Below are 24826 nucleotides of genomic sequence, written 5' to 3'. Positions count from 1 at the left end.
GTGCTGCTGTAATAGAAATTACACAAGTGGGTGGCTTTAAAAAGAGAAGTTTATTTTCTCACAGTTTAGGAGGCTAGAAGTCCTAATTCAAGGTGCCAGTTCTAGAGGAAGCCTCTCTCTCTGTCGGCTCTGGAGGAAGGTCTTTGTTTCTATCGAGCTTCTGCTCCTGGGCAACCTTCATGTGGCTTAACATCTCTTGTCCCCTATCTCTGCTCCTCTGCTTGCTTGTTTAATCTCTTTTATATCTCAAAAGAGAGATTGACTCAAGATACACCCTATACTAATCCTGCCTCATTAACATGAAAAAGACAATCCATTCCCCTATCGGATTATAACCACAGGGATAGAGGTTAGGATTCACAACACATATTTTTGGGGGACACAATTCAATTCATAACACTATACTTAGGGAGTGAAATGCTACCCAGTCCCACACCATCTCCATGATCGCTTGCACACTGGACCCAGTGATTCACAGAGTTCTCGTTGGCTGATTTTAGAAAGTAGATTGGCAAGAATTTCTTTCTAGTCCATCTTAGCCTGGAAATTCCACTGAAAGAAATAACCCAATCATAAAATGTACAAAGGACTTGAATAGACATTTCACCAAAGAGGACATTCACATGGCCACCAAACACATGAGAAGATGCTCAGTGTCATTAGTCATCAGAGTGATGCAAATCGAAACCACCATGAGATACCATTTTACTCCCACTAGGATGGCTAAGATTAAAAACACACACACACAAAATAACAAATGCTGGCGAGGATGTGGGGAAATTGGAATCCTTATTCATCCCTGGTATGAATGCAAAATGGGACAGCCAATGTGGAAAACAGTGTAGCAGGTCCTCAAAACACTACAAATACACCTACCATATATTCCAGGAATTTCGCTCCTAGGTATATACCCAAAGACTTGAAAGCAGAGACTCAAAAAGAGACTGTACACCAATGTTCATTGCAGCATTATTCACGATAGCAAAAAGGTGGAAACAATCTAAGTGCCCACCAACAGATGAATGGATTAACGAACTGTGGTACATACACGAAATGGAATACTATGAAATGATAAAGAATAATGAAACATCTCACAACATGAATGAATTTGGAAGACATTATGCTGAATGAAATAAGTCAGTCACAAAAGGACAAATATTATATGAGACTACTATTATAAAGTAACAACAAAAGGTTTACAAACAGAAAAAAAATTCTCTGATGGTTACCAGAGAGGAGAGGAAGAGGGAGGGAAAATTACCAAATAGAAGACATGTATTAACATTGGTGGAGGGAAAGGCAATACACAATATGGGAGAAGTCAGCACAACATGACCAAGGCAAGAGAGGACACTGAGAGGAACATAAGAATGAAGGAAAACTACAGTAACTACTATAACATAGACAATCCACAACAATAGTATTAATAAATAATATATAATTTACAAATGGATACATAGATAGATATGCCAAGAGGTGTGGGAGGGTGTAAAGTATCACATCCACTGGAAGATACAGGTTTTGTGGTATATATTTCTACATACATGACTGTAGGTTCTCCTCATACATTAATATAGACAATAGAGCACACAAGGGGCACAGTCCGGGAAACCTCTTAGACATAACCAGGGGATGAAGTTCATAGGCTTGAAGGCAAAAGTCCATAGGCTCACAGGACATCTACATCAGTTGGCACAACGTAGTTCATAAAGACAGTGTTCTGCATCCTACTTTGGTGAGTAGTGTCTGGGGTCTTAAAAGCTTGTGAGTTGCCATCTAAGATACAGCTATTAGTCTCTTCCTGTCCTGAGCAAAGGAGAATGAGGACAACCAAAGACGCAAGGGAGCAATTAGTCCAAAGGACCACATGAACCACAACCTACACAACCCTGAGGCCAGAAAAGCTAGATGGTGCCCAGTCACTACTACCAACTGCTCTGACTAGGATCACAGCAGAGGGTCCTGGACAGAGCAGGAGAAAAACGTAGAACAAAAATTCAAATTGACAAAAAAGGCCAGACTTATTAGTCTGACAGGGACTGGAGGAACCCTGAGACTACGGCTCTAAGACGCTTTTCTGATCTGGAACTGAAGCCATTCCCGGAGACCACCTTCTAGCCAAACAACTGACAAGCCCACAAAATAAAAAACACTGGAGAGGAGACTGCTTCTCAGACCAATCAATTACACAGGATTGAAAGGGCAATATTTGCCCAAAAGCAAAGATGAGAAGGCAGAAAGGAGTAGAAAATCCGGACAAAAGGATTACAGGAAACCAGGACGGAAATGGGCAGAGTGCTGACACATTGTGGGGAATGAAACCAAGGCCATGAAACACTGTACGTATAAACTATCAAATGGGAATCTACTTTGCTCTGTAAACTTTCACCTAACGCACAATAAAAAAATAAAATAAAATGTAAAATGAGTTATTAGATGAGCCTCTGAATGATGAATGTGATTTAAAAAAACCCTGAAATAAATTTAAAATAAACATTTTATACATTAAAAAAAAGAGTTTGAAGGAGTCATACTCTCTGAATTCTAATCACCCCACCCAAGAACATATAATTTGTTATGACTACACAGTCAAATGCCTTTGCGTAGCCAATGAAACTCAGTTAATTCGACCATGTAGATCATAACAAATTATACGTAGCATTGTAAAGAATGGAAATTCCAGAACACTCCATTGTGCTTATGCGGAACCTGTACGTAGATCAGGAGGTAATCATTCATACAGCAGCATTTAAGAGAATAAAATACTTAAGAATAAATTTAACCAGGCATGTGAAGGACTTATGCAATGAAAGGGAAAACCAAAGACACAAGGGAAAGATTAGTCCAAAGGATGAATGGCCAAGTACCACAGCCTCCACCAGACTAAGTCCAATATAACTAGATGGTGCCTGGCTACCACCTCCCACTATTCTGACAGGTATCACAGTAGAGGTTTCCAGGCAGAGATGGAGAAGTTGGACAAAATTCTAGCTCACACACACACACACACACACACACACACACACACACACAAAAGACCAGCCTTACTAGTCTGACAGAGGCTGGAAAAGCCCCCAAGAGCAAGGCCCCTGGACACCCTTTTGATTCAGCACTGAAGTCACTCCTGAGATTCACCCTTCAGCCAAAGATTAGACAGGCCCATAAAATAAAATGAGGCTAAAAGGACATGCCAGCCCAGGGGCAAGGACTAGAGGACAGGAGGGACAGGAAAGCTGGTAATGGGGAACTCAAGGTCTAGAAAGGGAGAGTGTGACATATCATGGGGTTGGCAATGAACGTCACAAAACGATATGTGTATTAATTGTTTAATGAGAAACTAATTTGCTCTGTAAATCTTCATCTAAAGTACAATTAAAAAAAGAAAGAAAAAAACCCATTCCCAAATGGGATTATAACCACAGATACAGGGGTTAGCATTTACAACACATATTTTGGGGGGACACAAAAAACAAACAACCAAAAAAAACACTGCTGAAAGATATTAAAGACTTAAACTAATGGAAAGATGTTCCATGTTCATGAATTGAAAAACTTAAATCAATAATACCCAAAGTGATCCGTAGATTGAACTCGATCCCAATAAAAATTCTGTGATGGTTAAGGTTGTGTGTCAACTTGACTGGGCCAAGATCCTCAGTGGTTTGGAAATTGATCATAGATGGATGGATTTTTATATCTGGATTTTTTATTTTGTTGCGTTGGTCAATCTGTCTGTCGTTGTACCAGTACCAGGGTGTTTTGACTACCATAGCTGCATAATAGGTTCTGAGGTCAGGTAGTGCGAGGCCTCCTACTCTATTCGTCTTCAATACTGCTTTACTTATCCAGTGTCCAAGGCTGTAAATCTTTACAGGTAGACTGCCACATCTTTCTCCTACAGAGCAGCTGGTGGGTTAGAACCACTGATCTTTCAGTTAGCAGCAGATCACTTTAACCAGTGTGCCACTAGGGCTCCTTTGACTCTACTACACATAACCCGTTGCCGTCAAGTTGATTCTGACTCATAGCAACCCTAAAGGTCAGAGTAGAACTGCCCCAAAGGGTTTCCAAGGAGCGGCTGGTGGATTCGAACTGCCTACCTTTTGGCTAGCAGCCATAGCTCTTAACCAGTGTACCACCAGGGCTCCAAGGTAGGGGTAGAAGAGGAAAAATCAGACTTCTGGTCTGCTTAAGCCTAGGGATTGGTGGGTGGGGTAACCCAAGTCTGAGGGGGAAAGGGGATCTTGGGAAAGCCTGAGACTTACTTGATGGTTGTCTGAGGGTCTCCGAGAGGGAGTCTGAGCAGATGGGAAAGAAAAGTGTTTGAGACATAGTGGTGGGGTTGTTTGGGAAGCCAGAGCAAGTTTTGGGGCCTAGCGGGAAGCGAGGTGGGGCTGGGCCTTCATAGTGGAGGGCACAGTTACCTCAGGATTCTTTTGATTGTAGAAACAGAAACAGATAAAAGCCCTCTGGGACCAAAAGGAAATTTATTAAAATGTGCTAGCAGGAGGAGGTCTAAAGAGATCCTGTGGACGAAAAGTAGAGCCTCCTGTGGAACTGAGACCCAGAACTGGAAAGCTGTCCCCAACCCTGCCAGGGTTTCCAGGGTGGATCCTAGTCCTGAGGAAAAGTATCTTTTCAGTCCCCTGAAGAATGGAGCCCACAGGAGGGTGAGATGGAGGGAATTTTTTTCCTCTTTAAAATCTTCCTTAAAATTAAAAAAAAATTTTTTCTTAAAAAATTATAAAGTGGCGTGGACATTTTGATGAGTAAAATAATACAGAGAGGAGTTAACCTGAAGTCACTAGACTCTCCCCATCTGCAACTCCCTGTTCCTCTCCGCAGTGAAAATCCCACCACTTCTGAGAGAGGCCTGGTGGGGAGGCCCTGCTCTCCCAGGGCATCCATTCCCTTTTGTGTGGTGCTGCCCCACACAAGGACCTTGAAGCCCCCTCACTCACTCTGCAGTCCCCTGTGGGAAGTCAGTGGCAGGGTTAGAACTAGAAGTGGGGCATTGGGTCCTTGTCCTGGCCATAGATCATGGAACCTGTTCCCCTCTCAGGGGAACCCAGGCAGCTCTTAGGGGTGGGTCTTTACGATGACCCCTCCTGAACACTGGTGAGTGCTGCTTAGGCCCCATGCTTCAAAGCTGTGTTGAGTACTATTGTTTGTCCTGCCTGCTCCTTAGTCATTCCATCGCGTTCAGCATTTGGGATCTTTCCAGTTTCCACTGTTATAAATGGCCCTCTGTGAACACTTGGGATAAAATACTTCTTAGCTTCTGGGTTATTTCTCTGGTGGGTATATAACCAGGAGTGATATTATAGGGTCAAAGGGTAAGAATAGCTTCATAACTCTTGTTGCCTAGATGGCTAAGAAGGTATTTTAAGAGGATTTAAGCATCCACTGACTTGGCAAAAAATTATAATAATCCACTTACTGCTTTTATATTCTTTATTAAAATTCTGCCCTTTTAAGATTCAGAAGGAGTAAGATGAACTACCATATTACTGTTGCATTACAGGAGAGGAAATTAAGGCATCAAAAGTTCACCTTATAAACATGACACATTCCTCTTGTTATGAAAGAGTATTTTAAAAGAGTTAGTTCAAGTTCTGAAAGGGGGGCATTATAAAAGAGTTCAAGTTCAAGGTTTCTCATTAACTAGCTTTGAGATTTCAGTAACTCCGGTATACTTGGTTTTCTGGGTATGATCTGAAGGTCTCTAAGCTTCTTTTTGCCTTGGAGACTTGTTACCTTTGTGTATGACACCAGGGGTTTTCGCTCCCACCCTTGGCAAGGAGCTGGGGGAGGAAGGTTTATCTCAGAACCCTCCCTGTTTAACTGGCTGTTGGGCTGGTCTGCCCCATGCTTGTGCCTTGGGAAGCCTGCGGGTGGAGCAGGTGCACTGTCTCCATCTGGCCTGGGGAGGAGGGGGCAACATGTGAGGATCTGGATTAGACCAAATCTTGTCCCTTTCCCAACCCACACTGATTCAGGGGCTTCCCCACTGTGGTGTACACTTCCCCATCCAGTTCCCCAGGGGGAAGTAAGAGCCATAGTGTGGGGGTGGTGACAGGGATGGAGAACCAAAAGCTATCTGTCCTCTCTTCTGCGGGTTGTTTCTAAGAGAGAGGATTGCAGATAGTAGGCAGTTGAGGGAGCCCTGGTTTGCCCCTCCTGGGTCGGGGGATCTGGTTTCAGGTCAGGTTCTTTCCCAATCTACTGTGTGACCTTGAACAAAAGCCCTCCCCTCTTCAGGCCTCAGTCTCCCCATTGATGCCATGATGGAACGGGACTAGATGATGTCTCAGGGCCTGCTCTAACGGGCTGATTCTCTTCCCTTGGGGTTGGGAGGTACTTGTCCCTGAAGTGGGTGGGGGGAACTCATCCTTCTTTTCCCTACCAAGCTTGGACAGGCACAAAGCATACCCTGATTCCAGTATCAGCTTGAGCTGGGCAGGGTGGGGCCGCTTCCTTCTCCCTTAGGATCCCAGGCAGATTTTGATCCCAGCTTCTCAAATTCAGGCTTTGATTTCGGCCTCCCTTCTGCAATGGCTGAGTCACGTTCTATTCTCTCCCATCTTACTCCTCAGTGCCTTTCCTTCACTCTCTCCAACTCCACGGAATGGTTGGAGAAACCACAATGGAACCTTGGGAGAGATTGTATGTAATATTGAAAAACCCCGTTTATGGGTCATAGAGAGAGGTGATTTCGTATAAACAAAAAAGCAAAGCCACTGCCATTGAATCGATTCCGACTCATAGCGACCCTATAGGACAGAGTAGAACTGCCCCATAGAGTTTCCAAGGAGCGCCTGGTGGATTTGAACTGCCGTAGCCAGTACACCGCCCGGGTGATTACCTATATGAAATGTTAAAGGGGAAAAGCAGGGCACATAATGCAGCTACACGCTGACCTCAGGCAGGTCAGTACCATAAATATGATTTAGGAGACAGTGCTGGTCAAGTGGTGAGCTTGAATCCTTACTGTGAGACCTTGGATAAGTCGTTAACAGTGATCGGTATTGATTCTCACCTGTAAAATGATATTAATAACAGAAAATGGCACAGCATAGAAAAAACGTGAGGCTTAAAAGATATTTTACATACATAATCCCTAACATTTATTAACAACATTTCTTACAACCTCTCTCGCCCCCTCCTCTACCTGTTCTCCCCAGACCCTCGCCCCCCGCCCCCCACGACCCTTGGCGCACGCATCCCTTCGCGCAGGCGCACTGAGCGGAGCTGAGTCAGGGCGCCCGAGTCCGGGCAGGCCCGGCCGGGGCGGGGTTTGCGCTTGCGCAGTGAGCGGCTCTGGGGCGGGGCGGGTTTATATCGGCGGAGGATCACCTGACGTTCTGCATTGCAGACTGCGGCTTCAGACAGCGCTATGTACGCGCTTTTGGTCCTGGCCAGCCTCCTGGGCGTGGGTAAGCCCTGGGACCCCCAGCTTGGGGAAAGGGGAAAGGGTACCCCGTCCCGGAGCGGACCGTGCCGGGTCTCGCCCTTCAGGCCGGCCGCCTTTACCGGGTTCGCGGGGACGCGCAGTGCGCAGGCGCGTGTGCCAGGCCGGTGCCCGCTGGGGCGGCCGAGGGGGCTGCGGAGATGGCTGGAAGTCCGGCTGCGGGAGCCTACCCGCGGCCCCTCCTGAGCTGGGGCGGGGGCGAGTGGGCGAGGCGAGCAGGGCCGGGGAGGTGGCGTCTCTCAGGAGCTAGGGTGGTGCCAGCGCTGCTGGGGCCGCCGGGACCTTGTTCAGGCTGCCCTTGCGCCTCTTAGGGTGGGTCACGGAGGGTGACCCGTCCGGCAGTTTTGTTGTGCCTCCCGGATGCACGTGACCAAGATGGAGTGGAACCTGGGCTTCCTCACTCAGCATATTTCTTCAGCTCTGTCTTGCAGGACGGGACATGGGCTTTTGGCTTGTTGCCCCGGTCTTTAAAGGTATTGAAGTTGCAGGAAGCACGTTAGTATATCATCTCTTACGTGTTTACTCTTGATCCTACATCTCGAAGGTGGTATGGGGTTTTATGGTCTGATTATTTTGTAATGGAGTCCCCATTTCATCTCCTTTAAAATGTCTTGAACAGCCATTGGCTCATTTCCACAGTGGCCTTTGTTTGCAGGAAAACATAAGTACCTGAGAACTTGACGTGCCCAGGGAGTATTCTTATACCTGTTATTGTCCTGAAATCGAACTGATGGTTGTGAAAACCATTGCAGGTTAAGAGGGCAACCTTTGGGAACCCGCTGCAGTGCCTACCTCTGACCTCCTTTTGACTAATTCTTCAGTGTCATCGTGACCCTTCTTACTTTTGTCTGACCCTTGCCCTCCTCGCATCTTCCTCCTTTAAATAATCAAGGTAATGTGAAAGGAAGGAGGCTGAGTAATTACAGCAATTCCGTGGTTTGATAGTCGTGGAGCCAGGTTTTTAATTTCTATATGGAGAGGACCCCAAGTGTGGGTGTTTTCATATAATAGTTTCTGGGTCTTTGATCTGTACCCCACGGAGGAGAAGTAAAACCTGATCCTCTCTAGCTTCTGGAACCTGAATTGCTCAGGACCAGATTTCCTAGTTAACAGTATGTAGCTTAGGGACTAACCTCTTCTTCTTCTAATTTTTTTTTTTTAAAGCAAAAAGAAAGTTTTATTTGGCATATATTCAAAAGGGCAAAAGTAGGAAGCGGACAAGCATGTGCCACAGCTAACGTCTGCCTGAATCCAAGGAAATATTACAGCACAGTCAAAAGTGGGAAAACAAGCATGCTGCCATAAGCATGTCTGCCCCAGGCCAAGGAATGTCAAGAGTCATCAGTATATATTAGCATTACAAATGGACAAAATCATCAAAAGCTTTGCTTTTTCACAGATTGGCCACATCTCACTGATCCTACCTTTTGAATTGTCTTTCTTAACAATCACTGTTAATGGGTTTCAGTAAGGACAGTCTGGAGGGTCTTCACTAGTCCAACAAATTTACTGTTCACTAAATGCTAATAGAAGAAGATAAGAGTGGAAAGTCATCAGTGTTCTGACTGATTGGATTACCTGAAAGGTTCCCTGAAAGATGTAGGGCCCTGTTAATGTGTTCTTGTGAGCCCTTGAGAGCCCAGCTCCAGCTAGGTCACATAGGTGCTAACTTCTAACTATCATGCAGTCGCCCAATTTTTAATAAACAGTAACAGAAGGTGGATGACAGTTGATGGAAAACAAAAAAAATAAGGTATTATGCAACTGAGTGGATTGAAGAAATGTTTTCTCCTGTTAGCTTTTAGTAACTCCCAAGAATGTCTTGACTTTCTCAAACTGAGGGGTCCAGACTTTTTTATACTTGTAGATTATGAAAGGTGCTGTGCTTGGAGAGGAAGATGACTTTAGGTTTTGTAGTACTGAAGGAGACAGATTTTTGGCTGCAGTTGCTCCTGCTTCTTATTCCACAGTCTGTATGGTAAATGAATGTGTCTCTGAATTTTCTATACTGATTCAGAACAGTTTTTTTTTTAAACAGTGTCAAACAATTGTTCATGTTGGTAGTGAGTCACTCCTCACAAGACAGTTCTGAATCACTCAAAGAAGGACTAAGTGTTTTTTGTTTTTTTGAAATGTGCAGCTCACCTCTGGTATATACAGGAGCAGTGCTAACTAACCAGAGTGTTTGGTTAACCAGGAGACCTCTTGACTAGACACCTGAGTAAATGGGAGTCCATTGCAATGGCCTCGGTCTGACCTTCTCATCGGGCCTTTAGGGTTACTGCACGGGTATGCTGATTACAGTGTATGAATGCTCACTTGCCTTGACAGCTTTGGCCACATTGTGGCTCTTTGGAAGCATTAGTCGTAAAGTTCCTAGTAACGTCCATGCTGTGTCTGTTGCTAACGAAGATGCTAATAACATCGATGTCCGAGTTTGCTCCTGGGAGGCTGTAGAACCTGCCAGCTTAACTTGGCCCTCCTCTGGTACCAGGAGCGTCATCCTGAATCTGCTTTACCGTTTCATGTTGTAGGGGTGTCCTGGTGGTAGATAGACCTTCTTCTGAGTTACAGGTAGTCTCCGACTTATGACAGGGTTCCGTTCTGATGACTCTGTGGTAGGTCGGTTCTGAGTAAGTCGAACCTCTTTTTTTTTTTTTTATTGTTATTGCCTTTTTTACCAGTATCTTTATAAGTCATAACATTTAACGTCTGAGAATGATAAATAACATCAGCAAATTACAAGCTGCAACATTGTATGTAGAACATATTACTAACAATTAAGATGTGGGGGGAAAAAAAGACTATCGTAAATGCTGTTTGTGTAACTCGAATACATTGTAAGTTGGGGACTACATGTATTTTTCTACCCATCCAGTCATCCTCTCCCTTTTCTCTACCTGAAAAAGACAGTGAAGTCATGACATAATGAGAACTGGAGAGCAGCTAATTCTGCCTCTTTAAAGGAGGAAGACGCTGAGGCCTTCCAAGGTGACTTTCCGGAATCATAGGCTATTTAGTGGGGAAGCCAGGCTCCTGACAGTGGTCGCTCTTCCCACACTCTTCCATAAAGACACACCTCTTAATTAAAAAAAGTAAACTTAGTGAGCAATAATTTACATACAGAAAACCATGCAGATTTTAAGCATCCAACTTAATGGATTATCACAGAGTGATACCTATGTCACTAGCCCCCAAGGTCACCAGCACCCAGACGCCCCCTTATCCCTCCCCATTGACTACCTTGTCTCATTTGCCCCAGAGGAAAGCACTTTGTTAACTTCTAACACCATAGATTAGTTCTGCTGGTTTTGAACTCTGTATAAATGGAATCAGACACCCAATTCATGGGCGGTTCCTCAGGTAGAAAAGGTGAGTCCAGTGTTAATGAGTTATTATGTGAAAAAGCACGTGGTGTAGCTTAGTGTCCCTTATTGCTGTTATTTGTGGAGAGGTTAACCAACAGAGTGGTGTTTGCCCAGCCCTGAGCCAGGTAGGTTCTCTAGGGAGAGCCAGAAGGTATTATGTACAAATATGTAATTGATAGTTTTTTTTTTTTTTTTTAATGGGAAACATGTAGTTTTATGGCCTAGCCTGTTTAATAACAAGTCTCTCACCAGCCAGGAATTTTGGTTAAATCCAGTTTAGCAAACCAATTTTGTTCTGTGAAAATAAGTGTAATTCATGAAGGGTTTATTTGTATCAGCCAGTCAGTAATTTGGCAAGCGCTTTAATTGCACTTGACAATTGGTATTGAATAGCTGCGTGGGTGTTGGGTTGAGAGGTGTGGACATTTCTGTATTGGGGGAAGGAAGGAGAACGTGCACCTCCTTTTTCTTGGAGTGTGAAACTGGAACACCCAGGCAGCTGCTGGGCCTTGAAGGAACCTGAAAGAGGAAGGTTGTCCTTTACTGGGGAAAGCACCTAGTGAGTGAGGTTTGGGATGCTCTCAAGGCCGAGGCCAAAGTGCATGGCAGCTTTTTGAAGCAGGCTTCTATCATGGGCTCTCTAGGCTCTAAACCTTGCTGTCTGGCTCCTATTTGGTTCTGCTGCCAAGAAGGAGGGTCTAGACTTTAAATTATCAGTACAGAATATTAATTACATTGCCCCCCCCCCTTTTTTAAACAATAACAATATAGTGGTTAGGGTGAAGAACTTGGCTGTTGAAAAAGTACTAATTGCTTTTTTATTCCTTGAAGTTCCAAAGAATAATCTGAATGATGGCCTTGGGTAATTATGACCTGAGCACTGAAAAAAAAAAGTCCAAACTCCATGTTTTCTTGTGGAATCTGTAATTGTTTATGCGGGAGCAGAGATGATACTTGGGAATAGAAGCTTAACTTTATCTCATTTCTGACACTAGCTGTATGGCCTTGGGCAAGTTGCTTAAACTCCTGTGTCTCTGTTTCCTCATCCGTAAAATGAGATTAATAATCGTTCCTATTTCATTGGGTTGCTGTGAGGCTTTAATAAAGAAGTTAATATGTGAAAGGGCTTGGGTAGTAAGCACCCTGAAGTGTTTTGCTGCTATACCACTAACAAAATTGTCGTGTTCGTTAGTATTCTTGACCAGCTAGCACAGTGACCCTTCTCTGCCCTTGATTTTGTGATTTCCCCTGGTCAGTTTTCATCTCAAAGAACATTGTAGGTTTAATGAACAAATTAAATAGACTTACTATAAATATATATGCTGGACATAATTGTTGGGTCAGGAATACAAGCTGGGTTAGGTAGACGACAGTTTGGAGGGAGTCGTGGATTCATACTCCTGGGAGCAAAACTAGGTTTAGGTACTAGGTCAATCCTGTTAGCAGAGCAGCCCAGCACATTGGGGCTGGTTTCTGGTAACCTGAATACTCTATCACCAAGGTGTCACTAACCATGGGACCTGGCCTGAGCATGTCTAAGCCCGGCAGTTTGGTTTCCCCATCTCCAAACCAAGATGAACTTATTTATAGCATAGACAATAGCTGCACGCAGTAAACATTTCAATCAGCATAATCGCGTTTAGAGCAAAAAAGTATGTCTTCCTCCTCTTCCTGTCCTCCAGGCTTTCCCCAACCTGTCACCAGTCTCTCTAGAACTCTCCAGCAACTTCTACAGGCAGTGTGTGTGAGTTCCCTGTTCCCTTTTTAACACAGATGGTAGGATATTATACTGACTGGTCTGCTCCTGGCTCCTTTTAGACATCCAGAAAGGTGGAAGAGTAATTATAACGAACCACCATATATACAGCACCCAGATTAAGCTATAGAGTCAAACAGCCTACCTTCCTTCATAGATAACCACCTCTCTGGACTTGTTGCTCATCATTGCCTTGTGAGGTCTTTATAAAATATGTAGTATTGTTTTGCATATTTTAAACATTTTACAGATATTGTATGTATTCTTGGGTTAGTTTGTTTTTGCTAGTGAGGTTCAGCCATGTTGATTAATACGCACCTCTGTTTCATTTGTTTGCACCACAATATTTGTTGTGTGCCTTGATTCCGACTCATAGTGACCCTGTAGGACAGGTAGAGCTGCTCCATAGGGTTCCCTAGGCAGATCACCAGGCAGAACTGGTGGGTTCCAACTGCTGACCTTTCAGTTAGCAGCTGAGTTCTTTACCACCACCAGGGTTCCTTTACTACAGTATAGTATTTCATATGTATCATACCTACTCACCATTCTCTTGCTAGACATTTGGATTATTTCCAGTTTTTTTGTTTTTGTTTTCCTGTCACAAACTGTTGCTATAAACTACCTTGTATTCGTCTCCCTGTGTATATGGACAAAAATTTCTCTAGAGGATGTACCTAGGAACAGAAGGGCTGAGCTGTGGCATATAAGTATTTTCAACCTAACTGGAAATCGCTGAACTGCTCTCCAAAGTGACTTTGGCATTTTGTATCCCTCAGTATATACAGCTTCTGGCTGCTGTACAGGCTCATTAACGTGGATGCTGTGAAACCTTTAAGTTTTGCCAGTTTGATGGGAGTAAAGCAGGGATTTTCATCTACATTTCTCTTATTTTCTTATTTCTTGGAGATCATTCTATGCTAGTACAAATAGATCTACCTTATTGTTTTTAACTTTTTAAAATAATTTTAGATTTACAGAAACATTAAAAGTAGTACAGAGTTCTTGTATACCTTTTACCCAGCTTCCTCTACCGGGAACATCTTAAATAAACACTGTGCATTTGTCTAAACTAAGAGTGTTAACACCCGTGTAGTACTTTTTAATTAAAATGCAAACTTTATTTGAGTTTTACCAGTTTTCCTGTTCCAGGATCCAATCCTGGCTGCCTACCACATTGCGTTTAGTCCTCATGTCCCTTAAGTTTCTCCCTTCTCCCAGCTAGTTAAAAAAATAGCTGCAGAGTATTGCATTGTCCAGATGTAGCTATCAATTTTGGTTAACTCCTATTGATGGACATCTATGCCTCAGAAAAAGTGAGATGAATTTTAGTGACATTTCTGAATTTTAAAATTGAATTCTAGCCATGTTTAGATAAATAACTGCTTTTAAAAAGAAATTATTTGCATTAGAGGAAACTTTCTGGAGAAGATTGAAGGAATACTCTAGAAAGTTCTTTTGGCCTGTTATAGATTAAATTGTGTTCTCCAAAAATATGTGTTGGAATCCTAACCCCTGGACCTGTGGATGTAATCCTGTTTGGAAATAGGTTTGGTTTGTTATGTTAAATGAGATCATATCAGTGTAGGGGGTGTCCTAAACCTGATCACTTCTGAATTATAAAAAGAGCAGATTGGACATAAATGTCTACAGAGATGAATCTGCAAAACCAGGAACTCCAAGGATGGCCAGCTACACTGGGAGTCACCATGAGTTGGAACCCACACCATGGCAACTAACGTCAACAGAAGCTGAAATCCACGAAGAGAAGGATCTCTCCCTAGAGCCATACCCTGAGTTCAGTCTTCCAGCCTACTGAACTGTGAAAAAATAAATGTCTTTAAAGCCACCCAGCACTCGTGGTATTTGTCTTATAGCAGTGACTTCACTTACCACAGTGAGAACAGCCCTTTCGCAGCTGTGATGGCTCACTGCCCTGCACCTGTAGGTCTCTTCTCCAGGCATTGGTACCAGAGGGCCATGTGGTGCCCTACCACACTAGGGTGAAACCCGAAGGTTTATTTTGCAAGATTGCTCACTGTCTGGCCCCGGCTGCTGTCACAGCTCTTCTCTCTTCCCTCAGGACTGCTGTCCCACCACCTGGTCCTTTGTTGCTCAGAGCCTTTGTGCACTCAGTAGTCTTTCTGGACCCTCTTCCTCACCAGGAAATTAATCCACATCTATGTGGCTCGCACCGTCTGTTCATTCAGGGCTCTGCTCAGATGGTGCTGTTCAGAACTCCCTGACTGCTCCACCTTGCCCAGGTCTTGCTTCTCCTTTGAACTTGGCTTTGCTTTTCTTCGTAACACTTGCTACTACCTGGCGTCCTACATAACAGCCAAACCCGTTGCCATCGAGTCGATTCCGACTCATAACGACCCGCTAGGGTTTCCAAGGCTGTAAGCCTCTGCAGAAGCAGACTGCCGGATCTTTCTCCCACGGAGCTGTTGTTGGTTTCAAATCGTCGACCTTTCACTTAGCAGTCAATCACTTCACCCACTGCGTCACCAGGGCTCCTTGAGGTGTAGCAATGTAGGCTTCAACTCAGGGAAGTGTTGATAAGTTGGTGTGCATGAAACTTAAATGTTAATAGGGCCAAGTCTTTATCATGATTAAGGAAAACTTTATTTATTGAAATTAATTTTGAGAAATTGGTTTTAGGAGTTGACAAGTCAGGAGTGACTTTGGGTGCATGCGAAGTGCTTACCGCTTACCTTTGTGATAGTTTGTGCCCAGGTTAGAGGACGCTGCAAACCAGGTAGGGAAGATTTTATGTAGATGGGAGGGAAGGGAGACTTAGATGCCCCTCGTGGCTCTGATTTGAAGTAATTATGAAACGGGAACCAGCTACAGTTTGAGGAAGTTTTTCTCCACTTTTGGTTCCAAAAGTTGAGTGTTCCTAAATGTTTAGGCCAGTGGTGCTCAAGCTTTTTGGTTTCAGGACCCGTATACACTCTTACAGGTTATTGAGGATCCCAAAGAGCTATTGTTCGTGTGGGTTGTATCTTGCGATACTTAAACCCAGAAAAACCCAGTGCCATCGAGTCGATTTCGACTCGTAGTGACCTTATGGGGCAGAGTAGAACTGCCTGAAAGGGTTTCCTAGACTCTTGCAGAGCCGCTGGGTGGGTTTGAACTGCTGACCTTTCAGTTAGTAGCCAAGCACTTAACTGTTGCACCAGCAGGGCTAGGATCATCCAAATGCTGTCTCTGACCCCTGCCTGTTCTGTTCACCTGACCAGGGTTCACTTTTTCACGGTCAGGTGCTGTGGCATAATCGCAGACATTTTAAGTTCATCTCTGATCATCACCCGGTAACGTTGAGGCTTTGGAAGAAGACCTTTGTTAGCAGAGTTTTCGTTGGACTGGAGTGCTCTCGAATGAATGAGTTAAGAATTTCACTTCCCTTAATTAAGCTCAGTTGCACCCCTCTTACACAGTCTTAAGAGATTGCATCCTTGTCCCGTAATCTCTCAGCCTTCGTTGAGAAGGTAAGGCAAACCTAAGGACCTTTTGCCTTCTCTGTGTAGATAGGTTTCTTGCCCTTGAATGATTTGGCTTGTGAAGAAAATGAAAAACCGAGACAGTAGTGGGGAAGAAGCAGGGAAGAAAGAACCTTTGTCTTAAGTAAGTGTATTGGGGCCAGAGGTGATGGGATGTCAGCCTGGAGAGCTTCAGAGCTTCATTGCCACTGAGTTCTTTCGCCATCAGAGGAATATTTGGACTGACTTGTTTCCTCCAGGTGGAGGCGGTTTTGAGTGGTTAGATGGGCGGGGCTTTCTGCTGTGCAGAATGTTTTCCGGAGGCAGGATTCTGTAGAGACGAGTGCCCTCTGCCATAGGATATGTTACTTGTGATGCCATCTAGCTGATGGAGTAGTTGTGTGGAGCGTTGTGTATTACCTCCTGCTCTTGAGGGATCTAAGTGCATGAATTCCTCTGAGAAACGCCTGAATGCGGGAGACCTGAGGTAGATGCTGCCCCTCCCGGGGTTAACCTCTCTTGGTTTCCTAGCAACCTGCCCGTTGCCATGGCGATGCGTTACCCAGGCAGCAGATGCACTGCCTTGTGGAATGTCTGCTCTGATTGTCCGCCCTGGGAGGCTGCATGCATTTTGCTGTCTTTTTTTTTTTCTTCATTTGTAGCTAGGCTTGAAGGGTATTTAGCATGTTACCTAAAATATTTAAAAGGAAACACGTGTTGTGTGGTTAAAATAATAAGACTGTTGTAACAAATAGAGCATAAAGTATACGTTCTAGGAAAGAGTATCCCCTTCCTTCTGAGATTATGTTTTTGAAAATCTTTAGTAATTACTTTGTACATGGGCTTTTAGATATCCTCAATGGAGGTAAGCCTTAGTGAAGGTGCAAAGTCATTTGGAGACTACCGTCTGTTGAATGAAGTAGTTGATTAAGCTAGTGTATTAGCTAGGCTTAGGTTCGGCTGCAAACAGCAGAGATCTAGAATAACAGCAGCTTAAGTAAAACAGAAATGTTTCTGCTCATCACGGGAAAATCAGGAGCCAGCAGTCTTCTCTGAAGAACTCAGGGACCCAGGCTCTTCCAACTCTATGTTTGCATCGTTTGACGTCTGACCCTTTTCTTCATGGTCCAAGGTGGCTGCTAAAGTTCAAGCCATCACACCTGTCTTTAATGGAAGATGCGATGACCTCTACTTATATCCCATTGGCCAGAACTTGGTTTCGTTGTTAGACCCTACTGCAGGGGAGACTAGAAAATGTAGTCTTTAATCTTGGCAGCCACGTGCTTAGCTGAAAATCTGTAGTTGTATTCTTACGGGAGAAGGAGAGAATTGGATATAGGGGAGCAATTTATGATGTCTGCTGTATTGGGTGATGATTGTTCTCCAGACAGGTTGTTGGGTTTAATTATTTTTCTGATCGCCAAGGTAACAGGAAAAAAAACAGTGGTGTAATATAAAAATTAAAATGTGAACACCTTCTTCAAGTCGACCATTAGCAATTAGTTGTACATTTAACCAAGCGCTTCCTAGGGACCAGTCACTTCTAAGTGCTTTCTCACTTATTCCTCATAGAACTCCTGATGAAGGGGCACTACGACTTTCCATAACTTGCAAGTAATTGTGGCCTAAGTAAGTTGTCCAGATTGTGGGGCTAGTAAGTGGCAGAGCAGGGTTTTTAATCCAGCTCTGTCTGCCAACTCAGGGTGGTAATCCCGTTCCTCTATTACCACCTTGCCTTTCCAGAAAAGGAGAGGTTTTGAAGCAATGACGTTCTGGGGAGGCCCTTCAGAAAGGTGGATTTCAAAAACATTTTGAACACTGACCACTTCATTGGGATTTGCATTCTTGCAGTAGAATCAACCTGTAGCACCAGTTACATGAAATGCTGAGGGCGTTTCCCTGTGACGGTAGTGCCCTCTGGGACATGTCTCATCCTTGCTTCTGTAGAACTAACTTGCTTAGCACCTGGAGACAGTATAAACTCCCTGGGTGCATTACATTGGTCTATGTTTCACTCTCCACTTGCTACTCCAGGGTTTCTAATTCAGTCACTGGAAATTTGAGGTTGGTGTAATGCTGCTCTCCAGGTCTTTGGGCTGCCAGTTAATTACCTGATTAAATGTAGAGTCAGTAAAAGAACAGCCTTGATGCAGCTGTTGGGGAGCGCCTGGGCAAGAGGGTGGCTCAGAGGAAGAGCCTGCTGCTGTTGCCACTGAGGTAACAGTGGCGTTTACTGAGCTTTTACAGTGTGTCATTACTTTGGTAACTGTGCTGTTTGCGTTTTACACATATCTAATTTTTATAAACCCTTTCGAGTAGGTACTAGTGATAGGCCCATTTTGCAGATTCGAAGACCAGTGTCTGTAGGACACATGATTAGAAGTGGTGGAGCCAGGATCTGAACCCTGGATGTCTGATTTCAAAGCCAGGTTGGTAGGGGAGTTGAGATACGTGAATAAATTAGAGACCAGAGCGAGAATGGCAAGGGCATAGTGGCCGAGCACCCTGGCGCTTCAGAGGGTTTATACGTACTTATTCTTCTTGATTCTCACAGCAATCTAGTGACATGGGTGGCTTGCTTCACCGTCATCTTACAGATGAAAAAACAAGCTCGGAGGGACAGTGATTTGCCTGAGGTCATTTGGTCATGAAGTCGCAGAGCAGTCTTGGAGTCCACTCATTTTTTCCTGCCTCCGCTGGATCACGTTTGAAACCCGTTTAAAAAATCAAACCGTTTGCCGTGGAGCCAGTTCTGACTCCATGGTGACCCCAAGCGTTACAGAGTAGAATTGCCTCAGGGTTTTCTTGACTTGGCTGTGATCTTCACAGAAACAGATGGTCAGGTCTTTGTTCCGCGGTGCCTCTGGGTGGGTTCCAACTGCCAACCTTGAGTTAGTAGTCAAGCAGAAACCATTCGTACTACCCAGGGACCCTTTGAAACCCCTTAAAACCAAACCACTGCTGTCGAGTTGATTCCAACTCATAGCGACCCTATAGGACAGAGTAGAATTGTCCCATAGAGTTTCTAAGGAGAACCTGGTGGATTTGAACTGCTGACCTTTTGGTTAACCTCCATAGCACTTACCCACTACACCACCAGAGTTTCCTTGAAACCCCTTAGAGGGCTGGTGAATTACCTTAGAAGTCTCAGTCTAACCTTGAGATTTAGTTCCTTCTTGTTAGTGCACCTAAAACACACCCAGCTCTGGTGAGCTCTCCTTACCTCCTGCTTTTGCCTCACCGGGGTGTTTGGGTCCAGAGTGTAGAGTCGAGAGCCGCCGTAGAGCTCACGGCTGTTGTCGGGTCCAGCTCATGGCAGCCCTCCTCAGTGCAGTAAAATTCCACTACAACCTGTTTTTGGTGTAACGACCTACATGTGGAGTGGTTCAGGAACGTGTCTTTCTGTTTTCTTCTGAGGAATGAAAAGGCAACAGAACATCAACCCCTTTCCTAAGAAAATATGATTGACATCTTTGCCATAAAACAAAAAATGGAGGCCTGCCTTTCCTTAATAAAGTGTGTAGCCCAAGGAGCTTGCCCTTCTCTGTAGGGTTTTGGTGGCTCTGAAGTCATGACATCTAGAATTCCAGCTTACCAGTGTCCTCTCTTTACCAGCTTTGCCAGGCCCGTGAACTAAGAAGCATAGTGCTTGATTTTCGCTAAGTGGTATTTCTGTCTTAATGACACATTTAATCAGAAATCTCCAGGGAGTCAGGCAAACATCCAAGGAACTTTCTTAAGAGTTAACGTACTGCTTTAGAGAGAAAACCAAACCTGTTGCCATCGAGTCAGTTCCGACTCCTAGCGCACCTGTAGGATAGAGAATTGTCCCGTAGGGTTTCCAATGAGCAGCTGGTACTTTTGAACTACCGATCTCTTGGTTAGCAGCCTTGTGCGTAATCAGTACCGCACCAGGGCTCTAAGAGAAGGAAGTTGGTATTTGGGGACAGAATGGGGAGGATGAAAATTGAGATTAGAGCTTTGCTGGAAACACGTTTTGAGAAATAACTTATAAGAACATGGTTTAGGGCGATTTTTATATATTGGTTATCTGTATCCTGAAAATTACATTTGCCTGTTTATTTAAGACTTGGTAGCCTGTTTTTTTTTTTTAGCCTGCCTTCTAGTCCAGTTTGCGACTTCAGGGATTCCTGTTATGCAGCATTCCTTGTAGGCTGGGCATTTTGTTTCTGCTTGGTTGCTTCCGCCGTTGGAAAGGTCCTCATCTAATGAGGCACTTCATTCCCTTTTAATACCCCCGTGGTGGTTGAACGGAGCACTGGTGGCTCAGTGGTTATAAGAGCCCAGGGTGCGAATCTCCCAGCCACTCCCTGAAAACCCTGTGGGGCAGTTCTCCTCTGTCCTTTGGGTTGCTATGAGTCAGAATTTACTCGACATCAGTGAGTTACGGGTTGGTGGTTAAACCCATGTTCTGCTTCCCTATAGCCTCTACTCAGTGGTCTGAGGCCTGTGGTCTGGAACCACACAGAACAAATACGCTTCCATGTGGTGGGTGGGAGGTGGCCCTTCACCTATTTGTGTGACCCTGTGTACCTCTGAAACATTCTGTTTTCCAGTTGAACATCTCTAGTCCTCTAGGGGACTCTGAAGCGCCCTTACCTTCCTGACCTCTGTGGTGCTCCTAGGATGTCACTGTCTCGCTGACGAAGAGTGCCCATCCTGTGGCCCGAGCCCTCTGTCCGCTGACGCGGGCTGAGACCTCTGCGGCTTCTGACGGCCACCTTCGTTGTCCTGCTGTCGGCTCTTGCTGTTGTGCTGTCACTCTCAGCCTAAAAGACTTCACATTTAACCCTGTTAACTTCCTTTTCCTTCCTTCCTTTATTTCTTCCTTCCTTCCATCTATTCATCCATCTCTATCTCATTCTTTTGGAATCTTTCTGTTAGCTTCTCTGAGCCCTTGCTCTCACCATTTCTTGCTTGGGCGTATTTGAATTAGCCTTCCAGTTAGGTTCCCCGTCACCAGCGTTTCCCACCTCATTTTTTAATTTATTTTTGTCGTAGTGAAATATACATAACATAAAATTTACCTTTCTAGCCATTTTTAAGTGTACAATTCCGTGGCGTTGAGTACATCCACAGTGTTGTGTAACCATCGCGATCATCTCCCACCTCCCTTTCAAGTCGTCTGCCACACTGCTACCATAACAACGTGGGCATGAGCTTGCTTGCCCTGTTCCTGTGCAGAAATCCCTAGTGGTTCCTGTAATGTTGCTCACAGGATGAATCCATCGCTTGGGGATGAGTGTGTTGGGTGAGGTCCTTCTCAGTGCCTGAGGTCTAGCTGCCTTTGCAGCCTGGCTTCTGCCACGTGACCCTGTCCTAAAAAGGAGAGCTTTCCCCTTTGCCAGATAGAGCTGCTGTCTCGAGCACATGTGCAGGAATTCCCCCATCCCCTTTCCATGAGCCAGTTTTTTGCATCTTCATCTTCATCTTTCAGGTGCCAGTTCAGATTTCATCTTGAAAAGGCCAGTCATTCTCTGCCACTCCCTGGTGCGGTTCACCTTGTGTTTCTGTTATCACATCATAGCACATCACCATTACTTAGGCGTCTGCCTCGTACTCTTGGGGATCCAGGCGAGCCCGTGCCTGTTCACCTGGGTCTCCTGTACTTAGGTTCTGTACTTGGCTGGATCCATGGAGTTGATAATTGAGCCTTCATCTGACCTGTTCATCCACTGTGTGGAGAAGAATCACTTAATCTCCAGAGCTTTGTGTTGTAATCCACAACGGGAATCCCATACACGTGGTGGAGTGCCTGAGAGCACCCTGAAATGGTGCGAGAATCTTGTGTCAATAAATACATTTTCTGGGAAATGGACCTATGACCCCAAAAAGTTCTGCTCTGCTGTCTGATACAGATGAGCATTTTTCCCTGTCCAGAGATGAGCTCTCAAAATCAGCGCATGTACCCCTAGGCAGGTAGCTCCCTGGCATCTCTCCAGACTGTGCCTCAGACTCGCAGTTCCCATCCTGAGGCATGCAGACATTGCTCTGATACGTGGCGGCTTATTTTAGGAAATCATTCAAAGACCAATTTTATAACATGTGCCTATAAATTTGGCTTTAGTTTGGAGATGGCTGATGATGTCTTCCTAAGGGCTGGATTTCTCGGAGTTAGGGCTTTTATTTCTCTGGTCCTGGAATCTCTTTTAGGCTTGAACACCTGATGACTTCATAGGTCTGCCATGTTCACCACCATGGTGTTCCTTACGACCTCTAGCTCTAAGGTAGAGGCTTGCTACCACATTCTTTTTTATTTTTTTTTTTAGTTCAGAAGGCCAGTGATTAGGAGCCCTGGTTGCACAGTGGTTAAGCACTAGGCTACTAACTGAAAGGCCAGCAGTTTGAAATCACCAGCCGCTCTGCAGGAGAAAAGATCCGGCGACCTGCTCCCAGAAAGCTTACAGCCCAGGAAACCCTGCGGGGCAGTTCTGCTCCGTCCTGTGGAGTCCCTCTGAGTCGGAACTGACTTGACGGCATTCAACAGGGATTTAACCTTTTGGGGTTGGGAAATGACAGTTTTGGGTTAGTGCGAGGGAGACCAATCGCATATAGAAGGAGTTAGCAAGATTATTTTCAGTCGAGAATAGCTTGGCCAAAACAACAATATCACTACTAAAAACGGTCACTGTTTCAGGAAGGAGTAAACAACCTACAAAGCTGCTTGTTGCTTAGGCTGTGATATGAGCTGCGTTCCCACACCTGACAGGTTGCGGTCAGTTGTATCCAGTTTCCAGGAGGGACTGTTGGAGGAAATATCGGGATCCTGCTAAGACCAAGACTTCCGTGTAAAGATGGAGAGTGGAGGTCAGAGTTTGTGCAGGGCAGTGGCAGGATAGCCTAAAGGACTGTTCACGCGGCCCCACTTTTCTTGTGAAACCCTCCATCTTGTCTCTGATCTGCTGGTTCCTGATTTCATCCCCTTCCTGGCTTCCCTGTGTATCACAGGAGAGGTGTGTGTTCTCTGCCAGCTTTTCCAGAAGACTCGCTTTGTTAGCTTCCTGCTCCTTATTTGGACTCCTTCCTCCTAACTGGGTGGTAAAACCAGGCTGTGTAGCTTGGTGGATGCTTTTCAGGATTGCTGGGGGCCTGGGGCTGGGGAGGGCATGGTGGAGGCTACCGGGTCTTGGGCCTCCCAGAGACAAAATTTTTGTGCCCCCCCCCCCCCGCTCCCCTCACCCCCTAGACCTAGAACTGAGGGCTGGCACCATTATAGTTTGGCTGTATTATGGGTTAACACAACTTTGATGAGCTATCAGGGGCGCTTAGTACTGCTTTGAATCTGGCACACGTTTTCCCACAGAAACCAGAGTCTAAATCACTGCTTTTGGAATGCGTCCAGTTCACAGTTTGTGAGCTGGTTATGGTTGTGATTTTGCCCACAAGGGGCGAGGAAGGCCGGAACTTGTGCAGCAGATTAATAACTCATTCTCTGGTGCTGAAAGGGAGCAGGTAATCTGGTGTCTTAGTCATCCAGTGCTGCTGTAAGAGAATTGCCACAAGTGGATGGCTTTAACAAAGAGAAGTTTATTCTCTCACGGCCCAGTAGGCTAGAAGTCCACATTCAGGCGCTGGCTCCAGGGGAAGGCCCTGTCTCTCTGTTGGCTCTGGAGGAAGGTCCTCGTCATCAGTCTTCCCTTGGTTTGGGAGCATCTCAGTGCAGGAACCTCAGGTCCAAAGGACACTCTCTGGTTTGCTTTCTTGATGGAATGAGATTCCCAACTCTCTGCTTGCTTGCGTTTTATCCCTTGAGAGAGAGAAGGTGGTGCAGGCCACACCCCAGGGAAATTGCCCTATATTGGATCGGGGATGTGACCTGGCAAGGGTGTTACAATCCCACCCTAATCCTCTTTAACATAAAATTACACAATCACAAAATGGAGGACAACCACACAATACTGGGAATCATGGCCTAACCAAGTTAATACACACATTTTTGGGGGACATAATTCAATCTGTGACGTCTGACTTCCCCTTTTTGGGGGCCTGTGACTTGGTCTTTGTTTGAAGAGCCCGTGGAACTAGTAATGACAGCCTTTTATTTCTTTCCCTCTCCTGTGTGTGTCTCATGTATGGATAGAATCACTGTTGCGTTCATTGGGCTTGCAAACTGAAGCAACCTACAGCCTGACTCTTGAGGTTCCAAAAATGGTAGGTGGCTGTGGAGCCAAATGCCCTGACTTGTCCCTTAAAAGGAACTTAACTCTGTACTAAGTAGATTTTTTGATCATGCTTTAAAATTCAAGTGGTGATAGCTTAGTGCTTTTCCGTTTTGAATGAACACAAAGAAAAACAAAGGGAAATTGGTTCACCCCTCCTGTGAGCCTGCTGTGCTTTGCTGCTGGAGCCCTCCTGCATCCGTCTGATTGGCTGGTGGGTCAGAGGTGAGGTGGGAGTCTCAGGGTTTCCCTTCAACTTTCTGTTCCAAAATTGAGGATACCATGAACCTGTTTTAAGGAACATAGGCATGCTTAAGGCAGTTTGGAAAATATGTTTATATATGAAATTATATACACACAGCATAGGGTTAAAAAAAAAAAAAACCAACTGCCATAGGGTTAGGAGTTAAAAAAAAAAAGTATAACTCAGCCACCGCCCTGCTTTGTTTTGTGTATTCTGACCTTTATACAACTTCTGAATACTTCCATTTTCTTCTCTGTTTGATACTTAATATTTAATAGCTATGTAGTATCTCAGTAAGAATGGCAATTGTTTCCCCTCTGGTTTTTGG

The 24826-nt window shown here is 44.9% G+C and overlaps 1 protein-coding gene and 1 long non-coding RNA gene across 2 annotated transcripts in view; one reads left to right on the top strand and one right to left on the bottom strand.

The window, feature by feature from the left end:
- Window positions 1–5006: 5006 nt before the first annotated feature.
- Window positions 5007–7175, bottom strand: LOC135227943 (uncharacterized). Its single transcript, XR_010318121.1, has 2 exons — window positions 6433–7175; window positions 5007–5923 (listed from the first exon to the last, which is right to left on the bottom strand). It is a non-coding gene; the product is annotated as an uncharacterized LOC135227943 (long non-coding RNA).
- Window positions 7176–7304: 129 nt separating this feature from the next.
- The window catches only part of PSAP (prosaposin), a 41911-nt gene continuing 24389 nt past the window's right edge, over window positions 7305–24826 (top strand). Inside the window, exon 1 of the mRNA XM_010589207.3 lies at window positions 7305–7436. Coding sequence (XP_010587509.2) covers window positions 7397–7436 — 40 coding nt within the window. The 5' untranslated portion in view covers window positions 7305–7396. The remainder of the gene's footprint in view (window positions 7437–24826) is intronic.

The sequence above is a fragment of the Loxodonta africana genome, chromosome 16 (assembly GCF_030014295.1).
Source record: "Loxodonta africana isolate mLoxAfr1 chromosome 16, mLoxAfr1.hap2, whole genome shotgun sequence".
In the NCBI taxonomy this organism is placed as follows: domain Eukaryota; kingdom Metazoa; phylum Chordata; class Mammalia; order Proboscidea; family Elephantidae; genus Loxodonta; species Loxodonta africana.
The sequence above is the reverse complement of the archived record's forward strand: the minus strand, read 5'-3'. Positions and strand labels throughout refer to the sequence as shown.